The sequence below is a fragment of the Anser anser genome (genome assembly GCF_964211835.1).
Source record: "Anser anser genome assembly, chromosome: Z".
NCBI classification, from domain to species: domain Eukaryota; kingdom Metazoa; phylum Chordata; class Aves; order Anseriformes; family Anatidae; genus Anser; species Anser anser.
The window spans coordinates 75,192,578-75,206,712 of NC_139723.1; the positions used below are offsets into that span (position 1 = coordinate 75,192,578).

At 40.1% G+C, this 14,135-nt stretch overlaps 1 protein-coding gene across 4 annotated transcripts in view; it reads left to right on the forward strand.

Annotated features, from left to right (window-relative positions):
• RANBP3L (RAN binding protein 3 like) overlaps nt 1-13,666 on the forward strand; it is a 39,757-nt gene extending 26,091 nt beyond the window's left edge. For 2 of the 4 annotated variants that reach the window (XM_083818503.1, XM_083818506.1), the window contains exons 14-16: nt 5,082-5,271; nt 9,842-9,938; nt 11,090-13,666. In XM_083818503.1, the coding sequence (XP_083674629.1) occupies nt 5,082-5,271; nt 9,842-9,897 (246 nt within the window). In that variant the 3' untranslated portion in view covers nt 9,898-9,938; nt 11,090-13,666. The other 2 variants (XM_083818505.1, XM_083818504.1) reach the window with 2 other exon arrangements.
• The last annotated feature ends 469 nt before the right edge of the window (nt 13,667-14,135 follow it).

A 14,135-nucleotide genomic window follows, 5' to 3' on the forward strand; every position in this document is an offset into this window, starting at 1 on the left:
TGAGGTGGATCAAAAACTGGCTGAACAGCCAGACCCAGAGAGTAGTAGTCAGTGTCGCAAAGTCTAGTTGGAGTCCAATAATGACTGGAGTACCTCAGGGATCAATACTGTGTCCAGCCTTGTTTAACATCTTTGTTAATGATCTGGATGATGCAGTAGAATGCACCCACAGTAAACACACAAAATGGGGGGGGGGGGGGGGGGGCTTACTCACCAGAGGACCACACAGCCACGCAGAGGGACCTCAAAAGGCTGGAGAGGTGGGCTGACACCTGTCTCATGGAGTCCAACAAGGAGAACAAAAGAGCCCTGCACCTGGGGAGGAACAACCCGAGGTACCAGTATGTGCTGACAGCTACGCGGCTGGAAAGCATCTCTGCAGAAGAGGATCTAGGAGTCCTGGTGGACACCAAGTTGAACATGAGTCAGCAACATGCCCTTGCTGCTAAGAAGGTTCATTATATTCTTGGCTGCATTAGACCAAGTATCTCCAGCAGGTCAAGAGAGGTGATCCTTCCCCTCTGCTCAGCACTGGTGAGGCCACATCTTGGTGTACTGTGTCCACTTATGGGCCCCCTGGTACAAGAGAGACATGGACATATTAGGAAGAGTCCGATGGAGGACCACCAGGATGATCAAGGAACTGGAGCACCTCTCCTGTGAGGAAAGGCTGAGGGAGCTGGGACTGTGCAGCTTGGAGAAGGGGAGGTTTGGGAGAGGATCTTATCAATGTCTGTAAATATCTGAAGGGAGGATGCAAAGCAGACAGAGCCAAGCTCTTTATTGCTCCAACTGGATGCATATAAGCCTCTGGGACCCAATGGGGTTCATTCCAGGGTACTCAGAGAGCTGGCTGATATCCTTGCAAGACCTCTCTCAATTATTTTTCAATGGTCCTGGGAATCTGCAGAGGTCCCAGTTGACTGGAACCTGGCAAAGGTTGTCCCACTTTTCAAGAAGGGCAAGAAAGAAGACCCTGGTGATTACAGGCCTGTCAGTCTCACTGCAGTGCGAAAATTATGGAGAAGGTTATTCTGAGAGTTATTGAAAAACACCCAAAAGACAGTGCAGACATTGGTCACAGCCAACACGGGTTCACAAGGGGAAAGTCCTGTTTAATGAACTTAATTTCCTTTTATGAGGAGGTCACCTGCCCCCTTGACCAAGGGAAGCCAGTTGATGTAATCTTTTTCAATTTCAGCAAAGCATTCAGTACTGTTTCTCACAATATCCTTCTGGACAAAATGTCTGTCATACAGCTAGACAAATACGTAATGTGATGGGAGAACAGTTGGCTGACAGTTCAGACTCACACGGTTCTACTAAATGGGATTCAGTTTCAGGTTTCTTGATCATGGGAAGGTCTGTGTGACACCACGCCTACTGACTCCTGATGTGGAACTCCTTTCTCTGAGGGGGAAAAAGATTTTTGCCCAGGAGTTAGCAAGGCTGATTTATAGGACTTTAAACTAGATTTTAAGGAGGAAAGGGACAAAACCAGGCCCACCAGTGATAAGCTACGGGACTGCACACCAATATTTGAGGAACTACATGCTAGTGAGGCCCTTCTGTCTGCTGCACAAGGGGATGAGTTGAATGAAGGACATCTGAAATGTTTCTATACAAACAAACATGTGCAGCATCAGAAACGAGCATTTCAGCTCCCCGACATGCTAGTATACTAATGCGTGTAGTATGGCAAACAAACAGGAAGAACTGGAGATCTGTGTGCAGTCACAAGGCTATGATCTCATTGCAGTCATGGAGACATGGTGGAATAGCTCACATGACTGGAGTGCTGTCATGGAAGGCTGTGTGGTTTTTAGAAATGACCGGCCAGGAAGGCAAGGTGGTGGCGTTGCTCTTTATATGTGAGAGCAACTGGAATGTGTGGAGCTCTGCTTAGGGGTGGATGTAGAGCAAGTTGAGAGCTTATGGGTAAGGATTAAAGGGCAGGCTACCGTGGCTGATACTGTTATGGGTGTTCGTTACAGGCCACCTGATCAGGAAGAGGAGGTAGATGAAGCCTTCTTCAGACAGCTCCAAGTAGCCTCTCAGTCACAAGGCCTGGTTCTCATGGGGGACTTCAACCACCTTGATATCTGCTGGGAAGGCCACACAGCTAGGCACAAGCAGTCCAGGAGGTTCCTGGAGTGCACTGATGACAACTTTTTGACACAGATGGTGGAGAAGGCAACAAGGAGAGGTGTGCTGCTGGACCTTGTAGTGACCAATGAGGAAGGACTAGTTGGAGATGTGAGGGTCGGTGGCAGCCTTGGCTGCAGTGACCATGATATGGTGCAGTTCAGGATCTTGCAAGGAGGAAGCAGGGCAAAAAGTAGGATTACGACCCTGGACTTCAGGGGAGCAAAATTTGGCCTCTTCAGGGATCTACTTGGAAGAATCCCATGGTTTAGGGCCCTGGAAGGAAGGAATGGGGGTTCAAGACAGCTGGTCAGTATTCAAGCATCACCTTCTCCAAGCTCAAGATTGATGCATTCCTATGAGCAAGAAGGCAAGCAAAGGGGGCAGGAGACCTGCATGGAAGAGCAGGGAGTGCCTAGCAAAGCTCAAACAGAAGAAGGAAGTTTACAGAATGTGGAAAAAAAAGGCCACTTGGGAGGAATATAGGGATGCTGTCAGAGTATGCAGGAATGTGACAAGGAAGGCCAAGGCCCAGTTGGGATTAAATCTGGCAAGGGACATCAAGGACAACAAGAAGGGCTTCTTCAAATGCATCAGTAGAAAAAGGAAGATGGAAAGATGTTGGCCCACTGTTGAATGGGGTGGGTCCCCTGGTGACAAAGGATACGGAGAAGGCAGAGTTGCTGAATGCCGTTTTAGCTTCAGTCTTTACTGCTAAGTTCAGCTCTCAGGAATCTCAAACCCTGGAGACAAAAGAGGAAGTCCAGAGAAAGGAGGACTTTCCCTTGGTTAAGAGGATAAGGTCAGAGATCATTTAAGCAAACCTGACATCCACAAATCCATGGGCCCCGATGGAATGCACCCACGGGTACTGAGGGAGCTGGCCAATGTTATTGCTAGGCCACTCCCCATCATCTTTGAAAGGTCGTGGAGAACAGGAGAGGTGCCTGAGGACTGGAAGAAAGCCACTGTCACTCCAGTCTTCAAAAAAGGCAAGAAGGAGGACCCAGGCAACTACAGGCCAGTCAGCCTCACTTCCATCCCTGGAAAGGTGATGGCACAGTTCATCCTGGAGGTCATCTCCAAGCATGCAGAGGATAAGAAGGTGATCATGAGTAGTCAGCATGGATTCACCAGGGGGAAGTCATGCTTAATTCCTCCTAAGTGTGGTAGATCAGAGAACTGATCTGTTTTTTGATGTTGTTATTTGCTTGTTAGTTTTTTAGCTTTATTTTATTCATCCGAATTGCAGTACTGGCACAATGGTGGTCACAGAAAGGAGTCAGAGTAGGTTTGGAGGCAAGTCCATCCCTCTTAGCAGAAGCTTGAGCTTACCTGAGATTAAAGTGACAGAGGAACTCTGACTTTTGAATGAATAATTTGAAAGCTACAGATAGAAACAATTAGACTGAATAAGCTGGCTTTTCATATTTATGACCGTGCATTTCCTAAAAAGACATGTTGTCTTGAGAGCTCAGATTTGGCCATTGGGAATGTCATTTGATGTTGGGAAACTTGAACAATTCTGAACTGCTTTCTTCTTTGCCTCGCTGCATGGAGAGAACTGTTCTCTGCTGCAGGTATGGGTAGCACAGAGACCCTGATCAGCTGCTGCTTCACAATTTGCATAGCTTTTCTACCTGTGCCCATTGAAAGTTGTCATTCCAATACAAATGAAACATATTTCTTCCTATTTCCAAATGATACAGATAAAAATTACTCCACATGATGCACAGAAGAGGAAAATCGGGCTACAAAAGACAATGTGCATTCACTTACCCTCTGGTAGATTATTTGCTGTACAAGAGTGTATGAGGGAATCTACTGGTACTTCTGACAGTACCAAAATGCAGTGCTTTTGGGGAGCAAAGCCATTTTCTGTAGTTTGTTTACCTCATAGTCCCCCAGCATCCAAAATTATAATATTACATATGAGAGCATGCATGCCTACATCTTTCCTTTGGTATCTATGAAATGGTGGTCCCACATTTTTTCTGATTCATTTCTTTAGTCTTTTAGTACTATATTTTTGGGCTGTTTTCAGTTCATACTGTCTGCCCCCAACTGTTCCCCGAGGCAGCAAATTTTAGAATTTAATTACTCTGAAAATAAGCACCTGCTTTTATGTTTTATACTGATATCCTACTGCTTTTATTAAGTGTACCCTAGTGTATTTATTGTGTAGACTGATAAACAGCTGTACCATATTTGGTTTATCCACTATTTTTATATTTTTTCAAACTTTAGTTATATTTCCTCTCATACTTCTCTTCAGACTGAAGAGTTTCAACTCTTCAGATGCACCACTCCCTTGATGATTTTGGTGTCCTTCTCTGTACCTTCTTTAATTCTACATTATCCTTGAGATGTGGTGACTGGAACAAAACACGGTACTCAGGACATGACTGCTCAAAATGTTGCTGTGTCTAGTTCTCAATACCCTTCTTGATGATGCACAGCTTCTTATCAACAGTAGGAGCACAGTTTATGGTGTCTTTAAATTATATAATCAGGAATAAATTTTTTGTAGTTAGGTTTTAAAAGTCTTATTTATTCTGTAAACCAAAATGCAAATACATGTATTAATATTTCAGTGCTTTGTTACTTCTAGAACTATATTTAGGAATTGTCTGGAATATCAAACATTCAGTACAAACTGAACCATTCTCTGCAGGGGATAATTTTTAAGTTTCTTGTGATTATAGATAAAATAATCAACAGCTACATATTATAAAACTCTGACTACTTAGAGAATTATGACCTTCTTTGTATTTAAAGTTATTTTCTGAAATTTATTACTGTGAATATTACGTGATTTTGATTAAAAAGGAAAAAAAAAAAGATCTTTTACTACTTCTGAAAATTTCTCATCTTTTCTGTAAAAAATAGGGTTTATTCTTGGTTAGTTTTGACTGTATGCATTTTATTTTCTGCAGGCAAGCTCAAAAGATGCTGGATATCTGTATGCGGCGATACATCACCGCCTTGTGGCATTGCGAAGCTTTGCTGAGCAAGAACCAGAAGCTACCCAAATAGACATAGAGTCAGAAATAGCTTTTCAGCCATTAAACTGTGACAGTGATGAAGATGATAAAAAAATGACTCAAGTGAGCAGCAGTGGATCTGGTAAGCAGAATTTTTCCTGGGAATGTTGTAATTCTTCTGTTTTTTGTTTTTTTTTTTTTTTCTTTTTTAATCTTAAGCAATAGAATTGTACTTTTTTTTTTTCTGAATATAACTTTCATCAAAGTTTCTGTTATAGATACCCCTTTCCAGGTAGATGAGGGTAATTCCTTGCAGCTTATTGCTGTTACAATACTAGGTTTTGCTAGATCAAGTATAAATAGAATAAAATAATTCAGTTGGAAGGGACCTGTGAAGATCATTGAGCCCAACTGCTTGACCACTTCAGAGCTAAACAAAAGTTAAAGCACATTATAGAGGGCATTGTCCAAACATCACTTGAACACTGACAGACATGGGGCAGCAACCACCTCTCTATGAAGCCTCTTCCAGTGGTTGGCCACCCTCATGGTAAAGGAATTGTTCCTAATGTTCAGTCTGAACCTCCTCTGGTGGAGCTTTGTGCCGTTCCCACACGTCCTGTGATCGGTTCCCAGGGAGAAGAGACCGGTACCTCCATCTTCACTTCCTCTGATCAGGAAGCTGCAAAGAGCAATGAGGCCACCTCTGAGCCTCCTTTTCTCCAGACTGGACAACCCAAGTGTCCTTAGAGTCTCCTCACAGGACATGTCTTCTAGCCCCGATACCAGCTTTTTTGTCCTCCTCTGGATGCTTTCAAGGACCTTAACATCCCCTTTATATTGTGGAGCCCTGACCTGCACCTGATATTCAAGGTGAGGCCGCACCAATGCTAAGTATAGTGGGAGAATCTCCTCTTTTGGCTGGCTGGCCATGCTGTGTTTAATGCACACCAAAATGAAGTTTGCCCTCTTGGCTGCCAGGGCACGCTGCTGGCTCAATTTGAGCCAGCACCCCCAGGTCCCGTTCTGCTGAGCTGCTCCCCAGCCACTCATCTCCCAGGCTGTACCTGTGCCCATTGCTCTGTCCCAGGTGCAGCACTCAGCATTTTCCTTTGTTGAATTTCATGCCGTTAATTATCACCTAATGCTCCAATCTATCTAGATCCTTCTGCAAGGCCTCTTGTTCTTCCAGGCAGTCAGCGGCACCACCCAGTTTAGTATCACTGGCAAACTTGATGTTGATGCATTCCACTTCTGCATCCAGATCATTGATAAAAATGTGGAGCAGGACTGGCCCTAGAACTTAGCCCTGGTGAACACCACCAGTGACCATCTGCCAGTATCTACTTTGCTTTACAGCAGTGGAGTACTCTTTTGATAAAAGGCTGGGAGTTAAGAAATTTTAATATTGTCAAGCTTTATCTAAAGGCTTCTTCAGTACATTTCAGTAGAAATGACTAGAGGTTCTGAGGTACTTATTAATTGCCTGTAACAACTACTTGTCTATGAGACTCGTGGGTCAAGATTTACATACCAGTTTTGGCAGCTTTTTTCAACATAACAAGAATGTAGGCTTTTCAAAGAGAAGAGTGCAGTTAAAACAGGACATAAGGGGCAAGCTGACAGTCCTACTCTAGAAACTTTTGGTACAGCCCACTGCAAGGCTGGGGTTGTATTTGTATAAAGCAAGGCAGAAACAGCTGTCAGACTTAGAAGCTCTTCTGTCTTAACAGAACACAAAACAAATTTCTGTGGCAAATTCACTCACTTGTGCCAAACTGCTATTGATGCACAAGCTTCCAGTTGTGTTGTTTTCTCATAGGACTACAGCAGGCATATTTGAGTTGTTGCTCATATCATTAGTTCCCCTCTTTAACTAAGTAACATACTGTCCTTATATTATAAACTACTCCTTTTAAAACTATTCAACAAAAATCAAATCATGCACAAGTAATAGCTATGAGTGACCATTTGCTTAAGGAAACAAATAAGCCTTTTGTTCCCTTTTGGCAAATGCATTTTACAGTGCTTGTTCCCATGGTCAATTGTTATTTAACTACATTTCAGTAGCATTCAGTGCTCTAAACAAAGCATGATTCTCATACACAACATTTTCTCACAAACACCTTCATTCTTTTTAGGAAATGTAAAATTGTTGGCTTTGAGAACTCCCTGGATTGCTCCCAGATAATCAAACATTCCCTCGGTAATTCCTAAATAGTCTCTATTGACTTTACAAAGAGTCTGATAACTTGAAAACTCAGGACGGAATTTAATTCCTTTCCAGAATTACTCTGATAAGAACTCTTTGTTCTTTTAGGAAAAAAAAAAGAAAAAAGAAAAAAAAAGAGGTGAAAGGGAATGTCAAAGCAGTTTAGGAGCACAGATTTACAAGTCAAATATTTATTTTGACTTGCAGAGACTTTTGATACAAATATTCAGATGGCAGCCAGCAAACAGATTCTGAGATATGACTGTCAGGTGCTCATGAGTGTCAAACCTTTTAGTTTAAGCTTCTATCTTTGATGTATGTCCAAACAATTACTCACAGCAGTTCTAATAATCCATTTCAAGTACTTTCTGGGCAACTTCTGTCATTCTCTTCTTATCTCTTCTATTATTTTCAGAGCTATGAGGTTTTAATTTTGCATTTCAGTTACTGGTATCCAAGTCACACTTTACATGCAGACATTCACATCTTACACATGCCTGTCCCTGGAACTCCCATTTCCAAAAGAGGAAAAAAATATACATCATGGCTTTTTGAGCAGGGCATGGTCAGTTTTTAATACCAGCATAGAAACATGCATTTGGATGCAACAGATCAGATCCTGTGTATTTAAGAACATTTGATTAAGATCCTGCATGCTTTCATTTTCATTGTAGTATGTGTGCAAATGTCTCCTTATTTTTTATTGATGCAACTCATTTTCAGAGATTGCCTCTCCTTTAGACTACTATAAAGGTTAAGAAGCGTAAATTCTCAATGACTGTTTCATTACAAGAAATAAGAGTAGAAAGTATGCCTGGACTTTATTTCATTCTATTCTACATGTTTTGTCTGAGGAAGTAACAACGGTTCTGCCTTTTCCTTAATATAAGCAATTTCCTTCTTGTTAAACAGAAGTAGCATAGTTTCCCAGATTCTGCCATATGTTTCATGACACTGTAGAACATGTGAAAAAATAGATCAAAATTATCTTTAGTGATAAAGACAGAAGAAAAAAACCAGGTGTGGTATATACAAATGAAGCATTTGTGAACATGAAAATGGTTCTATATGTGTGCAAGAAATTTTTTACATACAGAATTCTTCATTATACCATCCACAGGACATTAACACTATATAAGGACACCGTATTGTTGGAAAGGTATTTCTACCATTTTACAGATTCACTATAGACATCTATTCCAATATATTCAAAATTCTTGATTGAATTGCCTTACTTTCAAGTAGAGATACTGTTTTCATAAGGTCCATAAATAATAAGTTTATTTACCTGATATTTTTATCAGCTTGTATTTCACTAGTCACAGCTTGGATACTTTCAACAGCAAATTGCTTTTTAAATCTAAATGGAGAGAAACAGACAATTCATCTGTCTTTGAACAGATTTTTAGAGTGGTTGGGATCAATCACTCTCTGGGAAGTATTTATCTTTTCCCACTAACTACAAAATGAGTTGAGGAGATGAATTTAGACTAGACAGCAAACTTCTAGGCTGACCAAACTCAGGCAAATCTCTTCTTCCATTTCTTTCATTGCAAATTTATTTCTCTGCTAAACGTTGTCACTACATTTGCTTCAAGTTATCTTTGTAATAACTAGCTGAGGAAAGCTCAGCAGAATTCTTCATAATACATATGAAAAAAAAATATCTCACCAAACAATTTTACAGATAAAACGATGCAAAATACTGGTATGACAAGGTATGAATAATGGAACTAGAGTACTCCCTTCTGAGGGAAATGCTACTGCCTTCTTGAGAGTTGCATGACTCTTTTTTTTTTTTTCCCTTCTCCTGGGATTAGTAAACCTTACATTATTTGCTGTATGGAGGATCTTCAGCAAACAGAATGGGGAATTCCCCTTAACCGCGGCCACTCATACAGAATAGCCTAGTGAAGGAGAATGGTCTCCGTGTAGGCAACAAGGTGAACATGAGCCCTGTGGATAAGGAGGACCTAGCACCCAGTAGGTGTTCTGCAACGAGTGAGTGAATGTGCAAACTGTTGCCAATTCCTCCTCTGTCTTCGCTAATAGATCTCAAACATCTGTTTGAGATTTTTCTGTGTGTTGGCAGACCTATGTCAGGTATTGGTGCAGATACAGTCTTGTGACAGCTGTTTTCTAAGCCCATTGACAACAGGCTGTTACAGTTTCAGCACGTGGGAATACTGAGTTGCTCTGCTGATATGCATAAATGCCATACACAGTTACTGGACAGATGGTTCTCTAACTTAGGTGCCATATCTTTTGCAGGGTGCCTACCTCTTTCCACTGTGCACAAACAAACAAGGTACCTATGTCAGGCTCACCAAATCAGCCAGCCAGAACATGCATCTGTTATTTAAAACCACAACATCTCTGCCTGCCATTGGCAGCAGGTGATCTGAAGTCATTACTTAGACACCATAGTCACTAAGATGTCTCTGAAAATATTACTTCTTGCTTCTGATACTTCTAAGAGGTTTTTCTGTTTTCTTCATAGCTGTCAAGGAGATTCCATCCTTGTTCCAGAAAGGTGCATTTTGTTTACATTTGTAAAGAGGTGCTGATCCCATCAAGGTCATCAGAAATAATGGAAGGTCCTTAAAGTGTTATAACTGCATTAGGATTTAGGAAGAACTGTTATTCTTTGGGAGGCGTAATGTGTTTCTTTCACAGGGGTGTACAAAATGTCAGTAGTATTAGTACAGCATGGGGCTATACGTGGGATAGCACTTATATCCTCACTATGACTCTGGCATCTCCTGGTGTTTATAAAGATTAAAACTGTTAAGAGAGCTTTTTTTTTTTTCTTTAAAAAAAAAAAAAGTAAAATACTTTTTAAAGAAACTACTGTTCAGCAACATCATAGGAACGCCTGAAAAACCTACCTCTGTTTGATATTTTTTGTCGATTTAAATTCTTACCTTGTGCTAAAGTTAAGATTCCAAATCATTAATCTAACACACACACACACACCATAGATAGTGATTAAAAAAAGCAGAGGAGTAGTTAATTCTTAACTTATTTGTTGGAGTTCAAGTTTCTTTATTCTTTGAAGTGGATATCAGTAACACCTAAAAAAATAGTGGAAGAGGCAACTCTCTGATTGGCTTTAAATGATGACATATCAGGAAAGGGGATGGAGAAATCAAATGTAATGTTTCTGAAAAATGGAAGGCCTTTCAGATCACCTGTAAGAAGTTTAAAACTTTTAGTACTTGTTTAGAGGTGGCCAGATGAAAGCAATTTATAAACGTAGTAAGATAGTGATATGGATCTGACATCAGCTATAAAGACTTTTTGCAGATTAGTAATAGTCCTATAGATTACCCACCACAGACACCCTTGGGTACTTTATCATGACCAGTGAGTTACTTGAAGATATGCCAGATTTTTCAGTTTACTGAGCACCTATTACAAAGTGTTAAAAACATCAAATTACGTAAGACAGTACTCCCCTTACAGGGCAAGTTGTTTTGCATCCCAGATGCACTGTCCTATCAAGACACCTGAATCTTTAGTGCTCATGTGCTCATCTTTATTGGCATGGGGAGTCACAGGATTCATTCACTATTCACATGCTCAAATATTTGTGAATAATACTGTGTTATCTTGTTAGATATTTACCTAAACCAGGAACTGATTGTATCCAAACTTTAACCTACTGCTTTGTTATTATGAAACACCAGTTTGTTTCAAAATGTGAATACATTCAAATAAGCAAGGTTTTTAAAAAATTCTATTTCAGATCACTCTAGATGGAACCGCAGGCAGCCCGTAGTCTGCTCATGATAGCTACCACACAGCAACAACAGCATCACTGGGAACTCATCTTCCCTAAATGCCTAAGATGTCTCATCAGAACCCGGAGGAACAAAATCAGATGAATTTTGCTTTGTAATTTTTAAGCACAGATTAATTTTAGAGACAGCTTAAGTTCAATACATTGGGAAAGAACTTGAGAGGCACTTTTGAGGATTCCAGTCAGCCTGCTTTGCACTGAGAATGACATGATGGCATCCAGTATTCAAGAGTCGTTAAAAAGGCTTCAGATTTTATAATTAAATATACTTAGATGCATTATTAAAATAAGGAATTTTATAGGGAATCAATTTTTATTCATCATATTGATGGATAAAAACATATAACCATTAAATAATAAAATACCTGAAAGAAATTTTTTTTGTCTTTTATTTAAAAGATATATTTTGAAGACTTTAAATTAGGCATCACTGAAAACATTTATTTAAAATTGTCTGGTAATATTCAGCATCTTGTTTGTAAGTACATACAAGCAGAATTGTGAGTGGCAGTTCAGCATGACAAAGGCCAATAGAAATCAAAATTCACAACTAAGCAAGTGGTGTTTTGTTTGTTTGTTTTAAATATGTGGAGTTGTAGACTGGTTGTAGAATTTTGCTAAAGGGCAAAGAACCAATATCTGTTTTTACACCCATGAGCACCAGGAGGACTGAACACGAAGAACTGTAAACAGAAGTTCCCAGGGGCATCTGAGCTTTAAAATCTATAAGTGTATCTGTTTGCACTTACGAATAGCTTTTTGCTTGCTCAGAACAAGCACTGTTAACAGTCCATTTGATATACACAAATAAATGCCTGGACAGTATAACTAGAGACCTGCATAAAATCTTGTATACGCATATCTAATATTATTTATGCTTTATTATTAGCTGCAGATACCCCTAAACAGCATCTTGTATTGAGTTGAATATATTACACCGTCAAATATGTGCAATAATCCAAACAGTGCCAAAGACCCAATCACTCTGTAAAAGTGATTCCACAAACTGCTTCTCACTACCCAACCATCCTCAAGAAGAATTAGAAAAATCAATTCTCTGTAAAGCCACCTGTGAATTAAGACTTTCCAGATCCTTCTGAAGCCTATGCGCAGTGCAGGCACCATTTAATGCCCCGTGCTTTCTATTCTTTCCGTCAACAGACAAAGAAGGTGTCTGTAATCATTCTGCTGCAACTCTGCTTCCTTGTATCTTGTTGGTTACCAAATATTATTTCCTGGTCATTCTCAGAGCTGAAAAAAAAAGTTCTGAAATATCTGAAGTCCTTTTAATTAAGAAAGCTGTAATGATTTTTCAGCCTTAAAAGCTGCGTCATACCTGAAGACTCAAGTTTTAATTTAGTTTTGCCATCTGAACATACATGTATGAAGTTGGAAGAATTCCAGCTTCCTGAATTCTCATCGCCCTGTCAAGATTAGCATCCAGATGAAGCTGAACTAGCATCTAGATTACGCTGAATCTTAAATAGCTGGCCAAAATTAGCACTTGTCTGACATCTGGATGACAGAAAGCTTGAGTGGGACTGGACTTTTGCCTTCAGGAAAAGGAAAGTCCTTCACTACTGAACATTTGTCTCAAATAGTGAAGCACTGGAACTCTTCAACTCTTCAGTTTGCTGATAACAAAAATGTTCTTTCCATGACTAGCTGTACATTGTGTCCCTTTCTATCAGCCTCACTCCCGACCATAACAATATTTCCATCACTGACCTTCATATTTCATTGCTGCAACTCATACTCAGGAGCTAAGCTCCATGTTATAAAAACCGGCAGTTGTAAAAAAAAAAAAGCAGTTCCATGTATTTAGCAACAGGTCACGGTGAGAACTTTGTCCTGGAGTTCAGCTGGTTATGCACTGAAAGTAGAGATTGATTTCAAAATCTGCCCGGGTAATCAAAGCGTTCCATGAAATCGAGTGTAAGCACCAGAGTGCCATGATATCCCACAACATCTAAATTCTACTACTGCATAAAATTATTGGGAAATAAGGAGCATTCCAGAGCAGGTGCAACAGAATTTTTGCAGACAAAGGACTTAAAAACTTTATAATTTGCTCTCACAGCGTAAGGAACAAAGCTTACGATCAGTCACAAACTCTCTTCTGAGCTGCCTTTTCTCAAGATCTTATTATATGTACACAAGTATGCACACACACACACATGATCACACACACATTTAAAAATGAAGCTAGCTCTCCTACAAGCTGAGGAGGAAAAGAGATATTTAAATATTGTGAGGAGTTTGGATACTGTGGTAATAAAAGACATAAATAAATATATGTGCAGACATATTTATGGTATGAATTTTTACTCTTTATATCCTAATCCATTATTTATTCTGTCTTGTCTCGTTGCACTAAGTTTCATTGTTTCTCGAGACTGAAGGTATGCTAATATGTAATATATCAACTTGGGTTTGGAAATGTAAAGTTTGCCACTTTATGACTGCTGGAGCAACAATTTCTATGCCTAAATAATAAACAATTTTCCTACTGCTTTAATTTCCATCTAACTAGTTGTCTTATTGTGTGTCCAAATCAGAGCTTCCTACAGACTGTTCTTATCCACTATTTCTAGCCTGTTTTCCTAAGGAAAGATTTAAACAACTGTATACCCTACCCCTCTGTCTCTCAGACCTACTTTGAGCCCAGTTGAGTTTTGGAAAAATTTGCCAGGAGGTACAAAGCTCCAAGACAATTTAAGTTCTTCATGAAAATTGGCAGTTTTGGGGTGACACAACTCAGACAGTGGTATCCTTTCAGGAAACAGTCTCGGGGTAAGCTTGGTTTTATTTTCTGTGAGGCTTGTGGGGCTGAGTGTGGCATTCCTGGTTCTGAACAGGGAGAAAGGAGAGAGGAAAACGATGGAGGATGGCTACCTGGGGTTACTGTGGTCTGAAGAGTAGAATGGAGACATTTCATATGCACCAAATCCATATGAAACTAGACATCACTAATTTTGCTGTTCATGGAGCA